The sequence below is a fragment of the Sinocyclocheilus anshuiensis genome, unplaced genomic scaffold, assembly GCF_001515605.1.
Source record: "Sinocyclocheilus anshuiensis isolate Anshui unplaced genomic scaffold, SAMN03320099.WGS_v1.1 scaffold708, whole genome shotgun sequence".
Taxonomy (NCBI): Eukaryota; Metazoa; Chordata; class Actinopteri; order Cypriniformes; family Cyprinidae; genus Sinocyclocheilus; species Sinocyclocheilus anshuiensis.
In genome coordinates, this window is record NW_015555881.1 from 1,788,740 (window position 1) to 1,805,061 (window position 16,322).

The 16,322-nt window shown below is 33.5% G+C and overlaps 1 protein-coding gene across 1 annotated transcript in view; it reads left to right on the top strand.

Annotated features, from left to right (window-relative positions):
* LOC107675775 (phospholipid-transporting ATPase IC-like) overlaps positions 1-16,322 on the top strand; it is a 37,962-nt gene that overhangs the window by 20,333 nt on the left and 1,307 nt on the right. Inside the window, exons 9-26 of the mRNA XM_016470207.1 lie at positions 1,033-1,115; positions 1,403-1,561; positions 1,654-1,742; positions 4,220-4,410; positions 4,494-4,702; positions 6,563-6,606; positions 6,801-6,957; positions 7,131-7,319; positions 7,404-7,516; positions 8,689-8,853; positions 9,699-9,810; positions 9,895-9,970; positions 10,060-10,183; positions 11,128-11,419; positions 12,658-12,881; positions 14,500-14,583; positions 14,658-14,903; positions 15,086-15,224. Coding sequence (XP_016325693.1) covers positions 1,033-1,115; positions 1,403-1,561; positions 1,654-1,742; positions 4,220-4,410; positions 4,494-4,702; positions 6,563-6,606; positions 6,801-6,957; positions 7,131-7,319; positions 7,404-7,516; positions 8,689-8,853; positions 9,699-9,810; positions 9,895-9,970; positions 10,060-10,183; positions 11,128-11,419; positions 12,658-12,881; positions 14,500-14,583; positions 14,658-14,903; positions 15,086-15,224 — 2,696 coding nt within the window. The remainder of the gene's footprint in view (positions 1-1,032; positions 1,116-1,402; positions 1,562-1,653; positions 1,743-4,219; positions 4,411-4,493; positions 4,703-6,562; positions 6,607-6,800; positions 6,958-7,130; positions 7,320-7,403; positions 7,517-8,688; positions 8,854-9,698; positions 9,811-9,894; positions 9,971-10,059; positions 10,184-11,127; positions 11,420-12,657; positions 12,882-14,499; positions 14,584-14,657; positions 14,904-15,085; positions 15,225-16,322) is intronic.

Here is a 16,322-nt window from a genome sequence, read left to right on the forward strand (position 1 = left end):
GTCACCGTATAAACCTCATTTTAAAAATGAGAACCCAAAATTATTTTACATTAGTCTATATTTTAAGATTTTATGGATCCTAATTATGAAACATTTGATTGTCATTACACATACTTGAATGTTAATTTGCTGTCATATCATGTTTATGCTTTTTTATGCTTTTTCTCCATTTTTAACATTTTGTTTACATTTTCGGTTCATTTGTTTAGTCCAAACACAGCATAAAAACACGCATTTTGTCTTTTACATACAATAATAATTCAGTTCCTGTGTTTGTCTGTCTGTGTACTTTCATTGTTTCATAAATATGAAAATATTGAATTGATATAATAATAATAATAATAATATATATTAAAAAAATATATTTTATAAAATTTTAATTTAAATCTTTTAATGCTAAAAGTATTCTAATATTAGTGAAATATCTACAGCAAGAATCCTTAAATTTATGAATTTCACCGTGTTTATGGATCCTAATTCGTTACACACACCTTGAATATTCATTTGCTGTCATGCCATGTTCATGCCAGCTTTTCCTCCGTTTTATATTTTAAAGTATTTTTACATTTCATTTGTTTAAATACACTTGCTTAATTTTGTTTTTCACATACAATAGAATCATAATTCAGTTCCTGGGTTTGTCTGTCTGTATTTTTCATTGTTCCATAAATATATAAAATTGTAAATATTAAATATTGAATTGATAGAATATTTTATTTGTTATTCTTTGATAAAATCTTTTCAATTTGAATTTAAGTCTTTTAATGCTAAAAGCATTACAATATTAGTTAAATATCCACTGCAAGCAACTTGAAATAGTTGAAATAAAAAATATATAAAAAATTAAATATAATACTGAATATAAAGTGAATATAAAAAATTATATAAATAAATAGAATATAATATTGAAATAAAATCTATATTTTTCGTTGTTTCATGAAGGAGGATGGGAGTTGGTTTTAGTGCATGTTGTTGTCAAATGACTTTTATTATTGTAGTTTCTCATTGTTCGCTTTTGTTTCGTTTGTCCAGAGAGACGAATCTAAAGTTTAAGATGGGTCTCAAGGTGACAGACGAGCGTCTTCAGGAGGAGGATCAGTTGGCCCGATTTAATGGTGAGTATGATATGAGTGGAGACAAAACAACAGATCATTTGTGTGCAAGTAGTTGCATGATTGTAATTGTACATGCACCGCGTCCTAACTAGGTGCGGCACGTGAATATCTAGCATCAGGTCATTTTTCTGTCCTTGCTGAAAACTAAATGCTGTGAAATGAGTGGGATTTTGAACCGTTGAGATTTAGAAACTAAGCAACTGAACGTTTTTGTTGCTTCCATGTGACTATCAAGAGAATTTACGGCCGATTTTAAAGTGTAATCTCTTGCTTTGTGTCTTTCTCAGCGTTGATTTTGTGCGAAGAGCCCAACAACCGTCTGGATAAGTTTGTGGGAACGATGATCTGGGACTCTCAGAGTTACCCGCTCGACCTGGACAACATGCTGCTCAGAGGATGCAAGATTCGCAACACGGACGTGTGCCACGGCCTGGTCATATTCGCAGGTCAGTGCAGTATGCTGCCCGACACATTCTCACGGTCACGGTTCGGTGTGTGTTTGTGTTTGTAAAAGCAGCTGTGATGTTTTGTTCTTCAGGAAACGACACTAAAATCATGAGGAACGGAGGGAAGACCAGGTTCAAACGCACCAGAATAGACAAACTCATGAACTACATGGTCTACACGGTCAGTTAAACACGTCTTCATATTCATCAAAACATTAGCATTTCACTTCTTCGGTTGTGTGACATTTGACTCTTTTTGTTCACCCACTTTTACATGGCATTCCTTGACTTTTCAATATTCCTTATAACGTTTTTAAAATCAAAAATGCAAAAATACAAAAATATTGTAAATATTTATTTATTTATATTTACAAAATGTATTTATAGAGTGTGTTCATAGTTTTATTTATATTATTTATTATTTATATAGTACATTTTACTTAGAGTATATATATATATTTATATTACCCTAATTATCATTTTTATTTATAGAGGTTTATTTATTTTATAGAGAGTGCATTTATAGAGATGTTTATTCATAAAACGTGTATTCTTAGTTTTATTAAAGGGGTCATATGATGCAATTTCAAATTTTCCTTTCTCTTTGGAGTGTTACAAGCTGTTTGTGAATAGATAAGATCCCTAAAGTTGCAAAGACTAAAGTCTAAAATCCAAAGAGATATTCTTTATAAAAGTTGTTGAAAGAGTTGTCCACGCCCTCCTAAACCGCCTCGTTTAAACATGCCCCCACATGTCTACATCACTGTGTGGGAAGATTTGCATAACGCCGCCCAAATGTTCACGCAAAGAAAGAAGGCGTAACTTTTATTCTCGCTGTAGTATTGTTGTTGCCGCCATGTCGTGGAGACGCTGTGTGCTGCATTGTGAAAGTGAAACTACTTTGTTTGGTCTTCCAAAAGAGGACACGACTAGAAATCAGTGGTTAAGTTGTATTTACAACACTGTTCCAGAACAGTTCAACCCAAATATTCAGATGTGTGCAACGCATTTTATGGAGGACTGTTTCCTGATCCTGGGAGAGTAGACTACAATGTGTCTTTGCACAAAGGCTGTTTCTATAAAGTGGGGTAGTTCCAACTTTGCAAGGACAGTCTGGCACTTCTGACTCACAGCCTGTAAGTAAGTTTTTTATATTTAAAGGATTTGCCACTGACGATTCAAACGCGAGTTTTGAGCAGTGTAGAGTAGCGCTTGTTGTTTGTCGTTTCTCCGATCACAAATGCAGACATGGTTTTATGTTTACGCGGTGCGATACGCAATGCAACGCGTAAAAATATAGTATAAGTCATTATAATCAGTAATTATGTCCCCACTGGATGCAACAAATGCCTCGTTTGTAGTGGGTTTTATTGGTGTTGTCTCATCACACCAGGACACGGCATCAACAGTATGGTGAGGGGCGTAACATTTCCGTCACACGCTTGAGGAATTCAGCCAATCACAACGCACTGGATAGCTGGCCAATCACAGCAGACCTCGCTTTTCAGACCGATGAGCTTTGAAAAATCGACGCATTTCAGAAAGGCGGGGCATAGAGGAGAAACAATAATGTACAGTATGTGGAAAATAGTGTGTTTTTTGAACCTTAAACCACATAAACACATTTCATTACACCAAATACACAACATAATGTTCTTTTTAGCAACATCATATGACCCCTTTAATAATTTTTATTTATATAGACTGCATATAAAATTTGTTTTTTATTTTAATTTATGTCAGAGTCCATTTATAGTTTATTTATTAATCTTATTTACAGAAAGTGCATTTATGGTTTATATATGTTTTTACTTTTATTCATAGAGTGCTTTTATAGTCTATTTATTAATCTTATTATAGAGAGTGCATTCAGTTTTATTTATTTATATATATATATGACTTATTTATAGAGCGTATTTATTTATATTTTTACTATCTTTACTATATATATTTATCTTATGTGTAGCGAGTGCATTCATAGTTTTATTTAATTATTTATAACACCTACATATAACACCTAGTCCTATTATGCAAACTATAATATTTATTTCTAGAGAGTGCTGTTAAAGAGTTTTATTAGTCGTATTTATAGAGATTAATTTCATAGGTTTGTTTATTTATATTATTCAATACTTTTATTTATAGACTGAATTTATAGATGTTTCTTTATTTATTAAATATTTTTATTTATAGAATGAATTTATAGAGGTTTATTTATTTACAGAGATTCAGTTTAATAGTTGTATTCAATATTTTATTAATATACTATACATTTTATTTATAGTCAGTGCATTCATAGGTTTGTTTGTTTATATTATTCAAAATTCTTATTTGTAGCTTGAATTTATAGAGGTGTGTTTATTTATAGAAAGTGAGTTCTTCGTTTAATTTGTTTTATATATTTGTATTGCTTTTATAGAGCGTGTATTTATTTATTAATATTTTTAATTTTATATTTATTAGAGCACATATTATAGAGTTTTTTATAGAAACCATTTGTTGAGTTTTATCTATTCAACTTAATGCTGGAGAGTATATTTATAGTTTTTATTTTATTTTATTTCAGAGTAATATTTTAAGGTGCTGCAACATTTGCATTAAATCCATTCTCATTTTGCAGCCTAAATTGTTTTCATGGCTCTCTGGTTCTCCCTGCAGATCTTTGTGTTGTTGGTTTTGTTGTGCGCTGGTCTGGCCATCGGACACACGTACTGGTACGAGAGCATCGGCTCTAAGGCCTGGTATCTGTACGACGGCCTCAACTACTCTTCATCTTACCGAGGCTTCCTCAGTTTCTGGGGCTACATCATCATCCTCAACACCATGGTGCCCATTTCTCTCTATGTGAGGTACGACAGCAGCCTCTCCACCGGTCTCTGAGCACACAGCTCTCGTTATTCATCAGATAACTCACTGGTTTTTGTTCTCTCAGCGTGGAGGTGATCCGCCTGGGTCAGAGTAAGTTCATTAACTGGGATCTGCAGATGTACTACGCTGACAAAGACAAACCGGCCAAAGCCAGAACCACCACGCTGAACGAGCAGCTGGGCCAGATCGAGTACATCTTCTCTGATAAAACCGGCACGCTCACGCAGAACATCATGGCCTTCAAGAAGTGCACCATTACAGGACGCACTTACGGTGAGACAAACCACCAACTTTGTTTTTAGAGGAACAATATAAATCCAAAAATGCTTCTTGAGGAATTCAACCCCATAAATCCTACACCAGTTTCTAAGGTCTTTAAGTGATCAAGATGATCGAAACTTATTGCACACAACAGTGTTATAATAGTTAAAACTAAAACTATAAAAAATATGGTAACACTTTACAATAAGGTTCCATTAGTTAATGTTAGTTAAAAATCTATATAGACATATTTAAAAAAAAAACTCATAAAATTTACAAAAACAATAAATAAAATTACTAAATTTAACTAAAATTAAAATGAAAATATAAAAATAAAAATTAATTTAATAGATTTATAAAAACCATAATAGTGCATTCTGTCGTCTGACAGTTCATTCTTTTTTAGCAAGTAAAAGTCCTTTTAGTATAGTTGTACAAATGTCCACCTTCAGCTTGTGGATCGCGTATCTTTTTACAGTGAAATCTGTAATGTAAGAATAACTTTGATAGTGTTATTAATATTTCAAGATGAACACTTACTGGACTGAAGCAGCTTAAGAATGTATATGTGTGTGTGTGTGTGTGTATGTATGTATATGTATATGTATGTATGTGTGTGTTTTGATCATCAAACTAAGCATTTAAATATCATATTACATATTATGGGGACATAGTGTGTATTTATATTTTTCACCATTTTATGTAAGTATCTGTTATACTGTTATAAAGATCTCATTGATGTATATTACAAGCTATCTTTTTATCCATATAATTATCATAATCTGCACCAAATTGCATATTTCTGCTCCATTTGGGCCTCTGAATAAAACTGAGCTGTTTTTTCCTCCATTTTCTTGCCATATCATACTATATGAGCCATAAAAGCCTGATTTTAACTACTATTTCATATGTCAGGTTTTACAGGGTTAAAACATGCAGTCGAGTCGAGTGAAATTTAACCACTTGTTATTGAGGTTTTATCTGTCAAACCAGTAGATGCATTTAAATCAAGTATGAAAAGAGCTTGAGTGATAAATGTATTTGGATGAGTGTCAATGGCGTGTCATGTGTCTAATCAGATATAATCTGTGGTTCATATGGTTTATATGAGCCCAGCTCACAGCCCTCATGTTTGTATGTGTGTGTGTGTGTGTGTGTGTGTGTGTGTGTGTGTGTGTGACTGTGGGAGAGATTTGAGGCACAGTTTCACACAGGTCAGGTTTCTGTGGTTGGGTACAGTGAATGAGTTTAAAACTGGATGACACCTTCGACCTTGCCATAAAATAACTCAATATCATCTGTTTTGCGCTTCAATAGCACTCCTTTTCCTTGATTACATCACATTCTTAGAGCCAATGACTGTTGATCATGCTTATAAACCCCTAACAGTGAGTATTAAAGGGGTGGTTCAGTGATTTTTTTCTAGGCTTGATTGTGTTTATGGGGTGCAGTCTAACATGTGTTAATGCTTCCAGTGTGTTGTGATTGGCTAAACTGCCTCTAGTGCGCGTCAAGTAACTTGTTGTAGTCCCTACCAGTTGTTTTTGTAGGCATTAAACTGCCAGAATTTTAGAAGGCGATATCTCCGTTTGCATTGAACTTTCAGCTTCGTAACTTTGCAGATATTGTTTATGCTCAAACAGTAACATTACACACTAACTAACATTAAAAAAGTGAAATCGCAATGAACCACTTGTTAAGTTAAAGGTATCTTGAGACGTCTCATTCCATGCTGTCTGCACTCAGAAGTGTGCTTTAGCGCTTTATTATCCATCACTGTTTGAAGTGCTAATGCTTTAATGTGGTATTGCTTTATCAATCCAGTGAACTAAATTAGTGTGAAAATTGACAATGCTTTATGTTGATCTGTAGGCAATCCTACCAGTGCAGACGGTGTGGCACTGGATCGTGAAAAGGTACGTACGCAGAATTACTTCTATACTTAAAACCTTAAAACTACTTGTTTATTTTATTATTTATTTATTTATATTTTATTTATTATTATTTATTATGTAATGATATATATATATATATATATATATATATATATAATCAAAATGTTTGATTGGTCGTTTATATTAATTTCACTTTCTCTCTAATTTTTGCTCAGCCTGTGGATTTTAGTTGGAATAAGTACGCCGACAAGAAGTTCCAGTTCGAAGACCATTTCCTCGTTTCCTGTATCCGTTCGAAGAAGGACCCACAAATACTGGAGTTCTTCAAACTCCTGTCCTTGTGTCACACCGTCATGGTTGAGCAGAAAGGGGGTGAGGAGACCAAAACGATCATTATCTGCTGAGATGATGCAATAATAATACGAGCATGTTTCATTCAGTGCTGCTTTCATCTCAGAATTATTTAGCATTCTTAATCCTATTTTGTGTAAAAGTTAAAAAATGCTGCTGTTCATTTGTGTGCTGCATATTTTCTCTGTGTTCAGATGAGTTGGTGTACCAGGCCGCGTCTCCTGATGAGGGCGCTCTGGTCACGGCCGCATGCAACTTTGGGTTCGTGTTCCTGTCCCGAACACAGGACACCATCACCATCATGGAGATGGACCATGAAGAGACCTACGAGATGCTCGCTCTGCTCGACTTCAACAGTGACCGCAAGCGCATGTCCATCATCCGTGAGTCTTTCTCTTTCTCTTCTTCACTTCCTGTCTGTCAGTCTCTGTCACCTGTGTCTCACTCTTGTGTGTGTTTGTGTGTAGTGAGATTTCCAGACGGTAAAATCCGGCTGTACTGTAAGGGCGCAGACACTGTGATCTACCAGCGACTCGATGCCAATAGCAAGGATAAAGAAACCACGCAAGAAGCTCTGGACGTGAGTACCAACACTTTTAATAAATCATTAGCATATGTTAATGAGGTTCAACATGCCATTGCAAGTTAAAGGGACAGTTCGCCCAAAAATGACAATTTTCTTAGGTGTTATTTTTTTCCCCCGTGGAATGCAAAGAGAGAAGTTTTATATTGAATTTTACATTTTTAAATGTGTCAAGCTTTAAAAAGGAGAAAAAGCACCATAAGAATGTCAAAAGAGTACTCCATATGACTGTATTAAAAGCAGTGTTATTATACTTAACTCTAATCAAAACCATAAAACCAGGAAAATAAAACTTTAAATAAAATAAACTTTTACTGAAATAAAATCAAATATAAAATACTTAAACTTGTTTACCAAGGCAACATTTCTCATTTTCATTTAGTTTATCTTGATGCACAAAAAAAACTAAAACTAAAACTGAAATAAAAATGTATAAAAACTATATAGACTATAAAAAACTAATAAGAGTAATAAAAAAATCACACAACAAAATTACAGAAAAATGCTAAAATTAAAATGAAAACAGAAACAGTTTTACAGAGGGAATTTTGGATGTCTTTTTTTATTACTCCATAAATCAGAAAGTGCTGTCAATAGCCAAAAAAAAATTATATTTTCACCATGTTTTTGGAATAAAATCAGGAAAATTATATATTAACAAACCCCTCAGTAAAAACCTTTAGAATATATATAGAAATAAAACTGTAAATGTTGGTGTATGTACGTGCTGCTGAAGTTGAGAAAAAACTCATTTTAAGAAACTGTCTTTAAACATATGTATTGTAATTGAAAAGCAAAAAATGTGCAATAGTAAAATTGAATTATATATGAACAAACCCCTCAGTAAAAACCTTCAGAATACATATAGGAATAAAACTCTAAATTTTGGTGTCTGTACGTGCTGCTGAAGTTGAGAAAAAAATAATTTTGAGAAACCGCATTTATGTATTGTATTGTAATAGAAATCTACAGATGCAAATAGATAAAGTGCAATCAAATAAACAATTAAAGGTTTTCTTTCCACTATTCTGAAACAGCACATTATGAAAAGCCAAATAGCCCAAAAAGTCAAAATTGACTGGTGCATGAAAAAAATTTTTTCCTGTAGTGTTTGGCCTTAAAGCAGAATAGCATGCATTGTGTGCTAAACGGTTGGATTTTTCTTTCAGATCTTTGCGAACGAGACGCTGCGAACTCTGTGTCTCTGCTATAAGGACATCAGTCAGGCGGAGTACGACGCCTGGGCTCAGAAACACCAGGCCGCCAGCGTTTCAATGGGAAACCGTGAGGAGGTTCTGGACACTGTGTACGAAGAGATCGAGAAAAACCTTTTGGTACGGAAATAAGAAAGGAAAATCATTATTAATTTCAGGGAAGTGACTAGTGATTGATTGGTATATTAGTCAGGCTCATTATCCTGACAGTGCTATTGGCTAATAACAGACACTTTTTAGCCGACCCTTTTATCCAAAAATGACTTAATATGCAACAATGTTATATAATATGCATAATGTTAAATTAATATAATTTGCATAATGTTAAAATATTGTCAATTGAATTTCAGGTTGATAGTGTCTAAATTAAATTAAAGGGGTCATATGATGTTGCTAAAAAGAACATTATTTTGTGTATTTGGTGTAATGAAATGTGTTTATGTGGTTTAAGGTTCAAAAAACACATTATTTTCCACATACTGTACATTGTTGTTTCTCCTCTATGCCCCGCCTTTTTGAAACGCGTCGATTTTTACAAAGCTGATTGGTCTGAAAAGCGAGGTGTGCTCTGACTGGCCAGCTATCCAGTGTGTTATGATTGGCCGAATACCTCAAGCATGTGACGGAAATGTTACCATATTGTGATGCAGTGTCCCGGCCGGAGTGACGAGACAAAAACATTAAAACCCATTATAAACGAGGCATTTGTTGCATCCAGTGGGGACATAATTACTGAATATATAAAATATAAATATTAAATAAATATATAATATGAATATATAATAAATGTATTATGTAATATATATAATAAAATATATAATAAAAAAAAAATATATATATATATAAATTAAATAAATATTTCTATATTATATTTTGTATGCAGTAGTTTACTTTTGTAGTAGATTTATATAATAAATTTTTTTATATATAATAAATAAATGTGTCATTTATGTTCATTCATTCAGCTGATTGGAGCGACAGCCATTGAAGATAAACTTCAGGATGGCGTTCCAGAAACCATTGCAAAACTGGCCAAAGCTGACATCAAGATATGGGTTCTGACCGGAGACAAGAAAGGTGAGCGATGCGCATGTGAAATATTGAGTTATTTTAAGGGAGATCGGTTTGATTTCTAATGGAATTTGTTTGTGTCATGCTCAGAGACCGCTGAGAACATCGGCTACTCCTGCCAACTGCTGACCGACGATATGAAGATCCACTACGGAGAAGATGTGAAGTACGTGTCAGCTGACAGACATCTGTGAATGTGTCAGTGGCTTGAGATTGAGCGTCTGCTTTCTGACTCTCTTGTTGTTACTCTCTCAGTGTTCAGCTGAGGAACAGACAGACCCAAAGGCGCAACGACCCTCAAGGACGCAATAAGAAGCTAAAGGAGCTGTTTTTCACAGAGCCCGGCAAGAATGCCCTCGTCATCACTGGAGGCTGGCTGGTGCGTTCATCAAACACTGATCCACTCTCACATTATGCTTCAAGACCCCTAAACACAAATCAAAGCACTCGATTTGACATAAAAAGCTACATGTGGAACTGAACTGCTGTTGCTTAAGTGTCAAATAAACACATCAAATAAACAAAACTATTAATTAATACAAAATCATTCAAAAGTTTGGGGTCAGTAAGTTTTTTTTTTTTTTTTTTAAAGAAATTAATATAGGGTAAAACAGTGATTAATACAGTGACAGTAAATACATTTGTAATATTACAAAATATTTCTATTTCAAATAAATGCTGTTCGTTTGAACTTTTTGTTTATCAAAGAATCCTGAAAAAATAAACGTATTACGGTTTCCACAAAAATATGAAGCAGAAAAATGTTTCTTGAGCAGCAAATGATTTCTGGAGGAACATGTGACACTGAAGACTGGAGTAATGATGCTGAAAATTCAGCTTTGATCACAGAAATAAATTACATTTTAACATATAGTCACATAGAAAACAGTTATTTTAAAGTAAAATAATTTTTCACATTATTACTGTTTTTTTGATTAAATAAATGCAGACTTAGTGAGCAGAAGAGACAAAAACATAAACAAAATTACCCACCTTAAACTTTTGAACGTTACTGTAACTTTCAAATTTAAAGTTTAAAAATGTTAAGTAAGTTTTCATATTTTCCTTATGGACATTGTTTTGCAGTGACTGTTGCAGAAATGTTGAAATTAACAATTAGGATGGAAATAAAATGTTAAAATATGTTGGCATTATCTAATCATTTATTTTCTCACAAAAGACTGTAATATTACCTTTAAAATGGAAATAAATAAATAAAGTTGATCAGGACAACAGGAATCGAATAAAAGATGTTCCAAAGTTAGAAAGTAAAGTTTGTATCTCCTACTATTAGTCTAAAAGCACTTTCTGGTTTCTGTGCAGAATGAGATACTGTACGAGAAGAAGAAGAAGCGTCGTCGCTTGCGTCTGAAGAAGCTCAGGAAGCGGCACACAAACTCCTCCAACCCTCCAGACAGCAGCCAGCCCGTGGACGACTGGGAGAAGGAGAAGAGACAGGAGGACTTCGTGGACATGGCCTGTGAATGCAGCGCGGTGATCTGCTGCCGCGTCACACCCAAACAGAAGGCCAACGTGGTCAGTCTGGTCAAACGCTGCAAGAAGGCCGTGACTCTGTCCATCGGCGACGGAGCCAACGACGTCAACATGATTAAGAGTGAGTGAGAGCCAATCTCATTCCTGAGCCACACCCGCGTTATTTTAGTGTCATTCAGATTCTATTAGAGATTTGAATAATATTTCAAATGAGTTTTATTATTTTAGATTTTCTGTTATCATGTTAATTTTTGTTAAAGTTTTAGTCATTTTGTTGTGTGTTTTTGTCATTTTTTATAAGTTTATTATTATTTATTTCAGTTTTAGTTTTAGTTATTTTAGTACTTAAAGATAAACTAAACATAAATTAAAGATTTTGTTTTGGCAACTGGCTGTTTTGTTTTATTTAGTTTATTTAGTTTAGTTTTGTTTTGTAAAGTGGTTATGGTTTTAGTTTGTTTTTGTTAATGATAATAACCCTGATCCAGACAACAATCAGAGAATCAACTTTTTATTCATATTAATTCAGTTGAAATTTTTTTTTCAAGAGTTCAAAAGTGCAGTTGTAGAGGCAACTATTAGTTTTGATTAATATTTTGTGTAGGTTTTTATTATTTTATGTTGTCTGTTATGATTTAAATTTTAGTTTTAGTAATTTAGTTGTATGTTTTTGTCTTTTTTTTTTAATATGTCTGTTTTTATTATTATTTATTTCAGTTTAGTTATTTTAGTACCTCAAATTAAACTAATCCAAAATTAGAGATGTTGTTTTGGCAGGTTCTGAAATGATTTTTTTAAATAATACGTGGTAATATATATATATATATATATATATATATATATTAGTTTATTTTTAGTCATTTTGTTGTGTGTTTTTGTTGTGTTTCTAGCTTCTTTTTTTTTTATTTAAGTTTTGGTTATTTTAGTACTTCAAATAAAGCTAAACACAAAAATTTGAAATGTTGCCTCACCCGTCGCCAACTAGCTGAAACCTAGTTTAAGTTTATTTTATTTTATTCAAGTAAAATGGATATAGTTCTAGTTTTAGTTAACAATAATACCCTTGATCCAGGCAATGATCAGAGAATCAACTTTTATTCACATTTACATTTACATTTAGTCATTTAGCAGACGCTTTTATCCAAAGCGACTTACAATTGGGGGATACATAAAGCGATTCTTCTTAAAGAGGCAAACAGCTGGAGAGCAGAAGTTTTGATACTTCTGCCTCAGTGAGGGGACAGAAGGAGAAGATGGGAGTTTTTGCAGTGGGTGTATTAATATTCATTTTAAGTGTTTTCTCAAGAGTTTAAAAGTGCCATTGTAGAGCCAACTTCTCCTTCCCATGCTCCTGTGCAGCTGCGGACATCGGTGTGGGCATCAGCGGTCAGGAGGGGATGCAGGCCGTGATGTCCAGCGATTACGCCTTCGCTCAGTTCCGTTACCTTGAGCGCCTCCTGCTGGTCCACGGACGCTGGTCCTACATCCGCATGTGCAAATTCCTGCGCTACTTCTTCTACAAGAATTTTGCCTTCACCCTGGTGCACTTCTGGTTCTCCTTCTTCAATGGATTTTCCTCACAGGTAAGAGAGAGATTTACACTGAGAGTTGATTTACAGACGTTTTGGACATTTTATGGTAGTATTGTCACAATACTGGAATTTCAAACTAAAATACTGATATTCAGTAGCTTTCTCGATACCATGGGGAAAAATTGCCTCAACATTAAGGGCATAGTTAAAATGTATTTACTTTTGACCATAATCAAAGGATTTTCCTATCAAATGAAACTCTCATCTGCGATTCAGGCCTTATAGCTTAATGATAATAATAATAACAAATTACATATTTTTTAAATATATTTATTTTACTATGCAGTTGTTTTACAATAGTAATATATTTCTGTCTTAGAAATAACTAGATAAAAAAGTTTGTCTAAACAAACTTTAAGTTGGCTTGAGAAAGCCGGATCAGAAAAAAAGTTTGAAAAAGTTTAAAACTTTAAAAAGTTTAAGAAGTTTTAAATTTAATGTTTTTTTAGTCTGAAACAGTTTGAAGTTTAAAGTAAGTTTAAAAGCTTAAAGTTTGAATGTTTTGAAGGCAATACAGTCTGTCAGAGAGAGAGAGAGAGAGAGACATAGATAGATAGATGCTAAGGACCTCAGAGTGGTTGCTAGGGTGTTGCTATGTGGTTGCTAAGGTACTCTGGATAGTTGCTAGGCTGTTGCTATGCAGTTGCTAGGGTACTTGGATTGGTTGCTATTACAGTTGCTAGGCTACCCAGGGTGTTTGCTAAGGTGTTGCTATGCGGTTGCTAGGGTACTTGGGGTGGTTGCTAAGGTGGTTGCTAGGATACCTGGGGCGGTTGCTAGGGTGTTGCTAAGGGGTTGCTAAGGTACCCGGGATGGTTCTTTGGGTGGTGTTATGCTGTTGCTAGGGTGCCTGTGTCGGTTGCTAGGGTGTTGCTATGTGGTTGCTAGGGTACCTGGGGTCGTTGCTAGGGTGTTGCTATGGGGTTGCTAAGGTATTCTAGTAGGTTGCTAGGGTGTTGCTATGTGGTTGCTATGGTACACAGAGTGGTTGCTAGGGTGTTACTAGCATGTTGTTAACAGCATTAGCAAGCTACTAGCATGTTTCTAGCATGTTGTTAGCATGATTATTAAGTTACTATATATTATTTAATATATTTATCTTACAGTGCTGTTATAAAATAATAATAAAAAAATAACAATTTACACATTAAGATATTTATTTTACTATTCAGTTGTTTTACAATAGTAATATATTTCTGTATTAGAAATAATAATAATAAATTGATATATGATAGCAACAACAACAGAAGCATTATAATTATTATTGTTGCTGTTATAAATAGTAATATAGTAATAATAATTATTAGTAGTAGTATCAGTATTAGTAGTAATAATAGTAGTAGTATTATTAGTATAAGTATTATTTCTAAGACTGGAATATATTTCTATTCTAATACAACCTTAATGTAAAAAAAAAATGAATATTTCGGAATAAGTATGTTTTTTTTTAAGTTTAACCCCCAAGCTTTCATTTTTGGTGGAAAACTGCAGGGAAGTCTTTTAAGCACATGAAGCTCCCAGCACATGCAGAGATGGAGTTCACAGCATTTAGTGTCAATCTTGTTTTTAAAGAAGTGACTGCTGACGTGTTGTTGTGTGTGTTTTGTAGACGGCATATGAAGACTGGTTCATCACTCTATACAACGTTTGCTACAGCAGTCTGCCTGTTCTCCTCGTCGGCCTTCTGGATCAGGTATCAGTTCCGTACCAGCTTCAATCTGTTCTAAAGTCACCATGAAATCCAAACTGACACGTTTGCTCCTGTAGGATGTGAATGACAAAATAAGTTTGCGCTTCCCGAAGCTGTATCTCCCGGGGCAGCAAGGATCGCTGTTTAACTACAAGAACTTCTTCATCAGCTTGTTCCACGGCATCTTCACGTCCCTCATGACCTTCTTCATCCCGTACGGCGCGTTCCTGCAGACCATGGGACAGGACGGCGAGGCTCCGTCTGATTACCAGTCGTTCGCTGTGGTCGCAGCTTCATCGCTTATCATCACCGTCAACCTGCAGGTGCCCGATTGGTCGATTTTGATCATGTGACATTTCAGTGTCCAAATAAAGAGGCATTTTGTGTGTCTCTAACTTGAACTGAACTTGCATGTTGATCAGATCTTCGTGAACTGTGAATGAATCCGTGCTCAGAAGAGGCTCTTCTCATTGATCTAATGTAATATTGTTTCTTTGTGGCCCAGATCTCGTTGAACACCTCCTACTGGACATTCGTGAACTTTTTTGCGGTGCTCGGCAGTATAGCCCTTTACTTCGGCGTCATGTTTGACATCCACAGCGCAGGAATCCACGTCATTTTCCCAACCACCTTCACTTTCACAGGTTTGTGATAAAGTCATGCTAGCTTTTATTGCACAGTGTCTAGTGGTGGTTTTCATAATAGAACTGAGGCTCCAAAAATGAAACTCGAAACAAAAATTAAAGTAATCCATGCTTTCCATGACACATGATAAGTCTGAGATCGTGTAAAAATGACAGCGATAGGGATTGGTGATATGAATGAGCAAAAAGGCACAATCTGTGCAAAATTGCATGATTATTGTGATTTATATGTTAAGCTTTTTTATATGTTACATGATATACATGTTTTTATAGAAACCTGATTCAATGAATCGGGTTTATATATTAATTAAATATAAATGTGTTATTATTGTTTTAAAATATAAAATAATACAAATTAAATTAAGTTAAAACGAATTTATCAAAAATGCATAAATAACTATAAAAAAATAAAAAATAAATTTAAGCTTGTTTTACATTGAATATATGCATTTGATATGCATTTGAAATCTTTTATGATATACATGTTTTTTTTATTTTTATAAAAATGTAATTCAAAAGCTACAGAATTTAATAATGACAGGTCCTTTTGACATAAAATGATGGTCAAAAAGGTTGATTGATGATCGTGTATTATTTTATATATTCATTTATTTATTCAATTTTGTTATATTCATGTAAATTGCAGTCAAAGTAATTTATCAAATATGCACTATTTGAAACTATTTAAAAAAATTTTTTTTTATATGCATTTAAAAAGAAATCTAAGCTTCTTTTACTAAACTAAATCTTTTACTAACTAAATGAAAACTATTAAAAACATTTTTGTTAATTTAAATAAAGCTGAAATAGCATCTAAATATTAGATGGAAAAAACTAAATGAAAATTAAAAATGTTAACTTGGCAACTAAGTTTAAGTTGAAGAACTAAAATGGCTTACTGGAAATTAATAATAATTAATAATAATAAAAAAAACTAAAACTAAACTAAAGCTGGAAAAAAAAATTAAATAAAGCTAATTAGTAATATTTCCAAATATATATATATATATATATATAAAATAAAATAAAATATAAAATAATAAATGCTAATAGTAATATTTAAAAACAAAAACTAAAGAAAAGACAAAAGTGCATAAA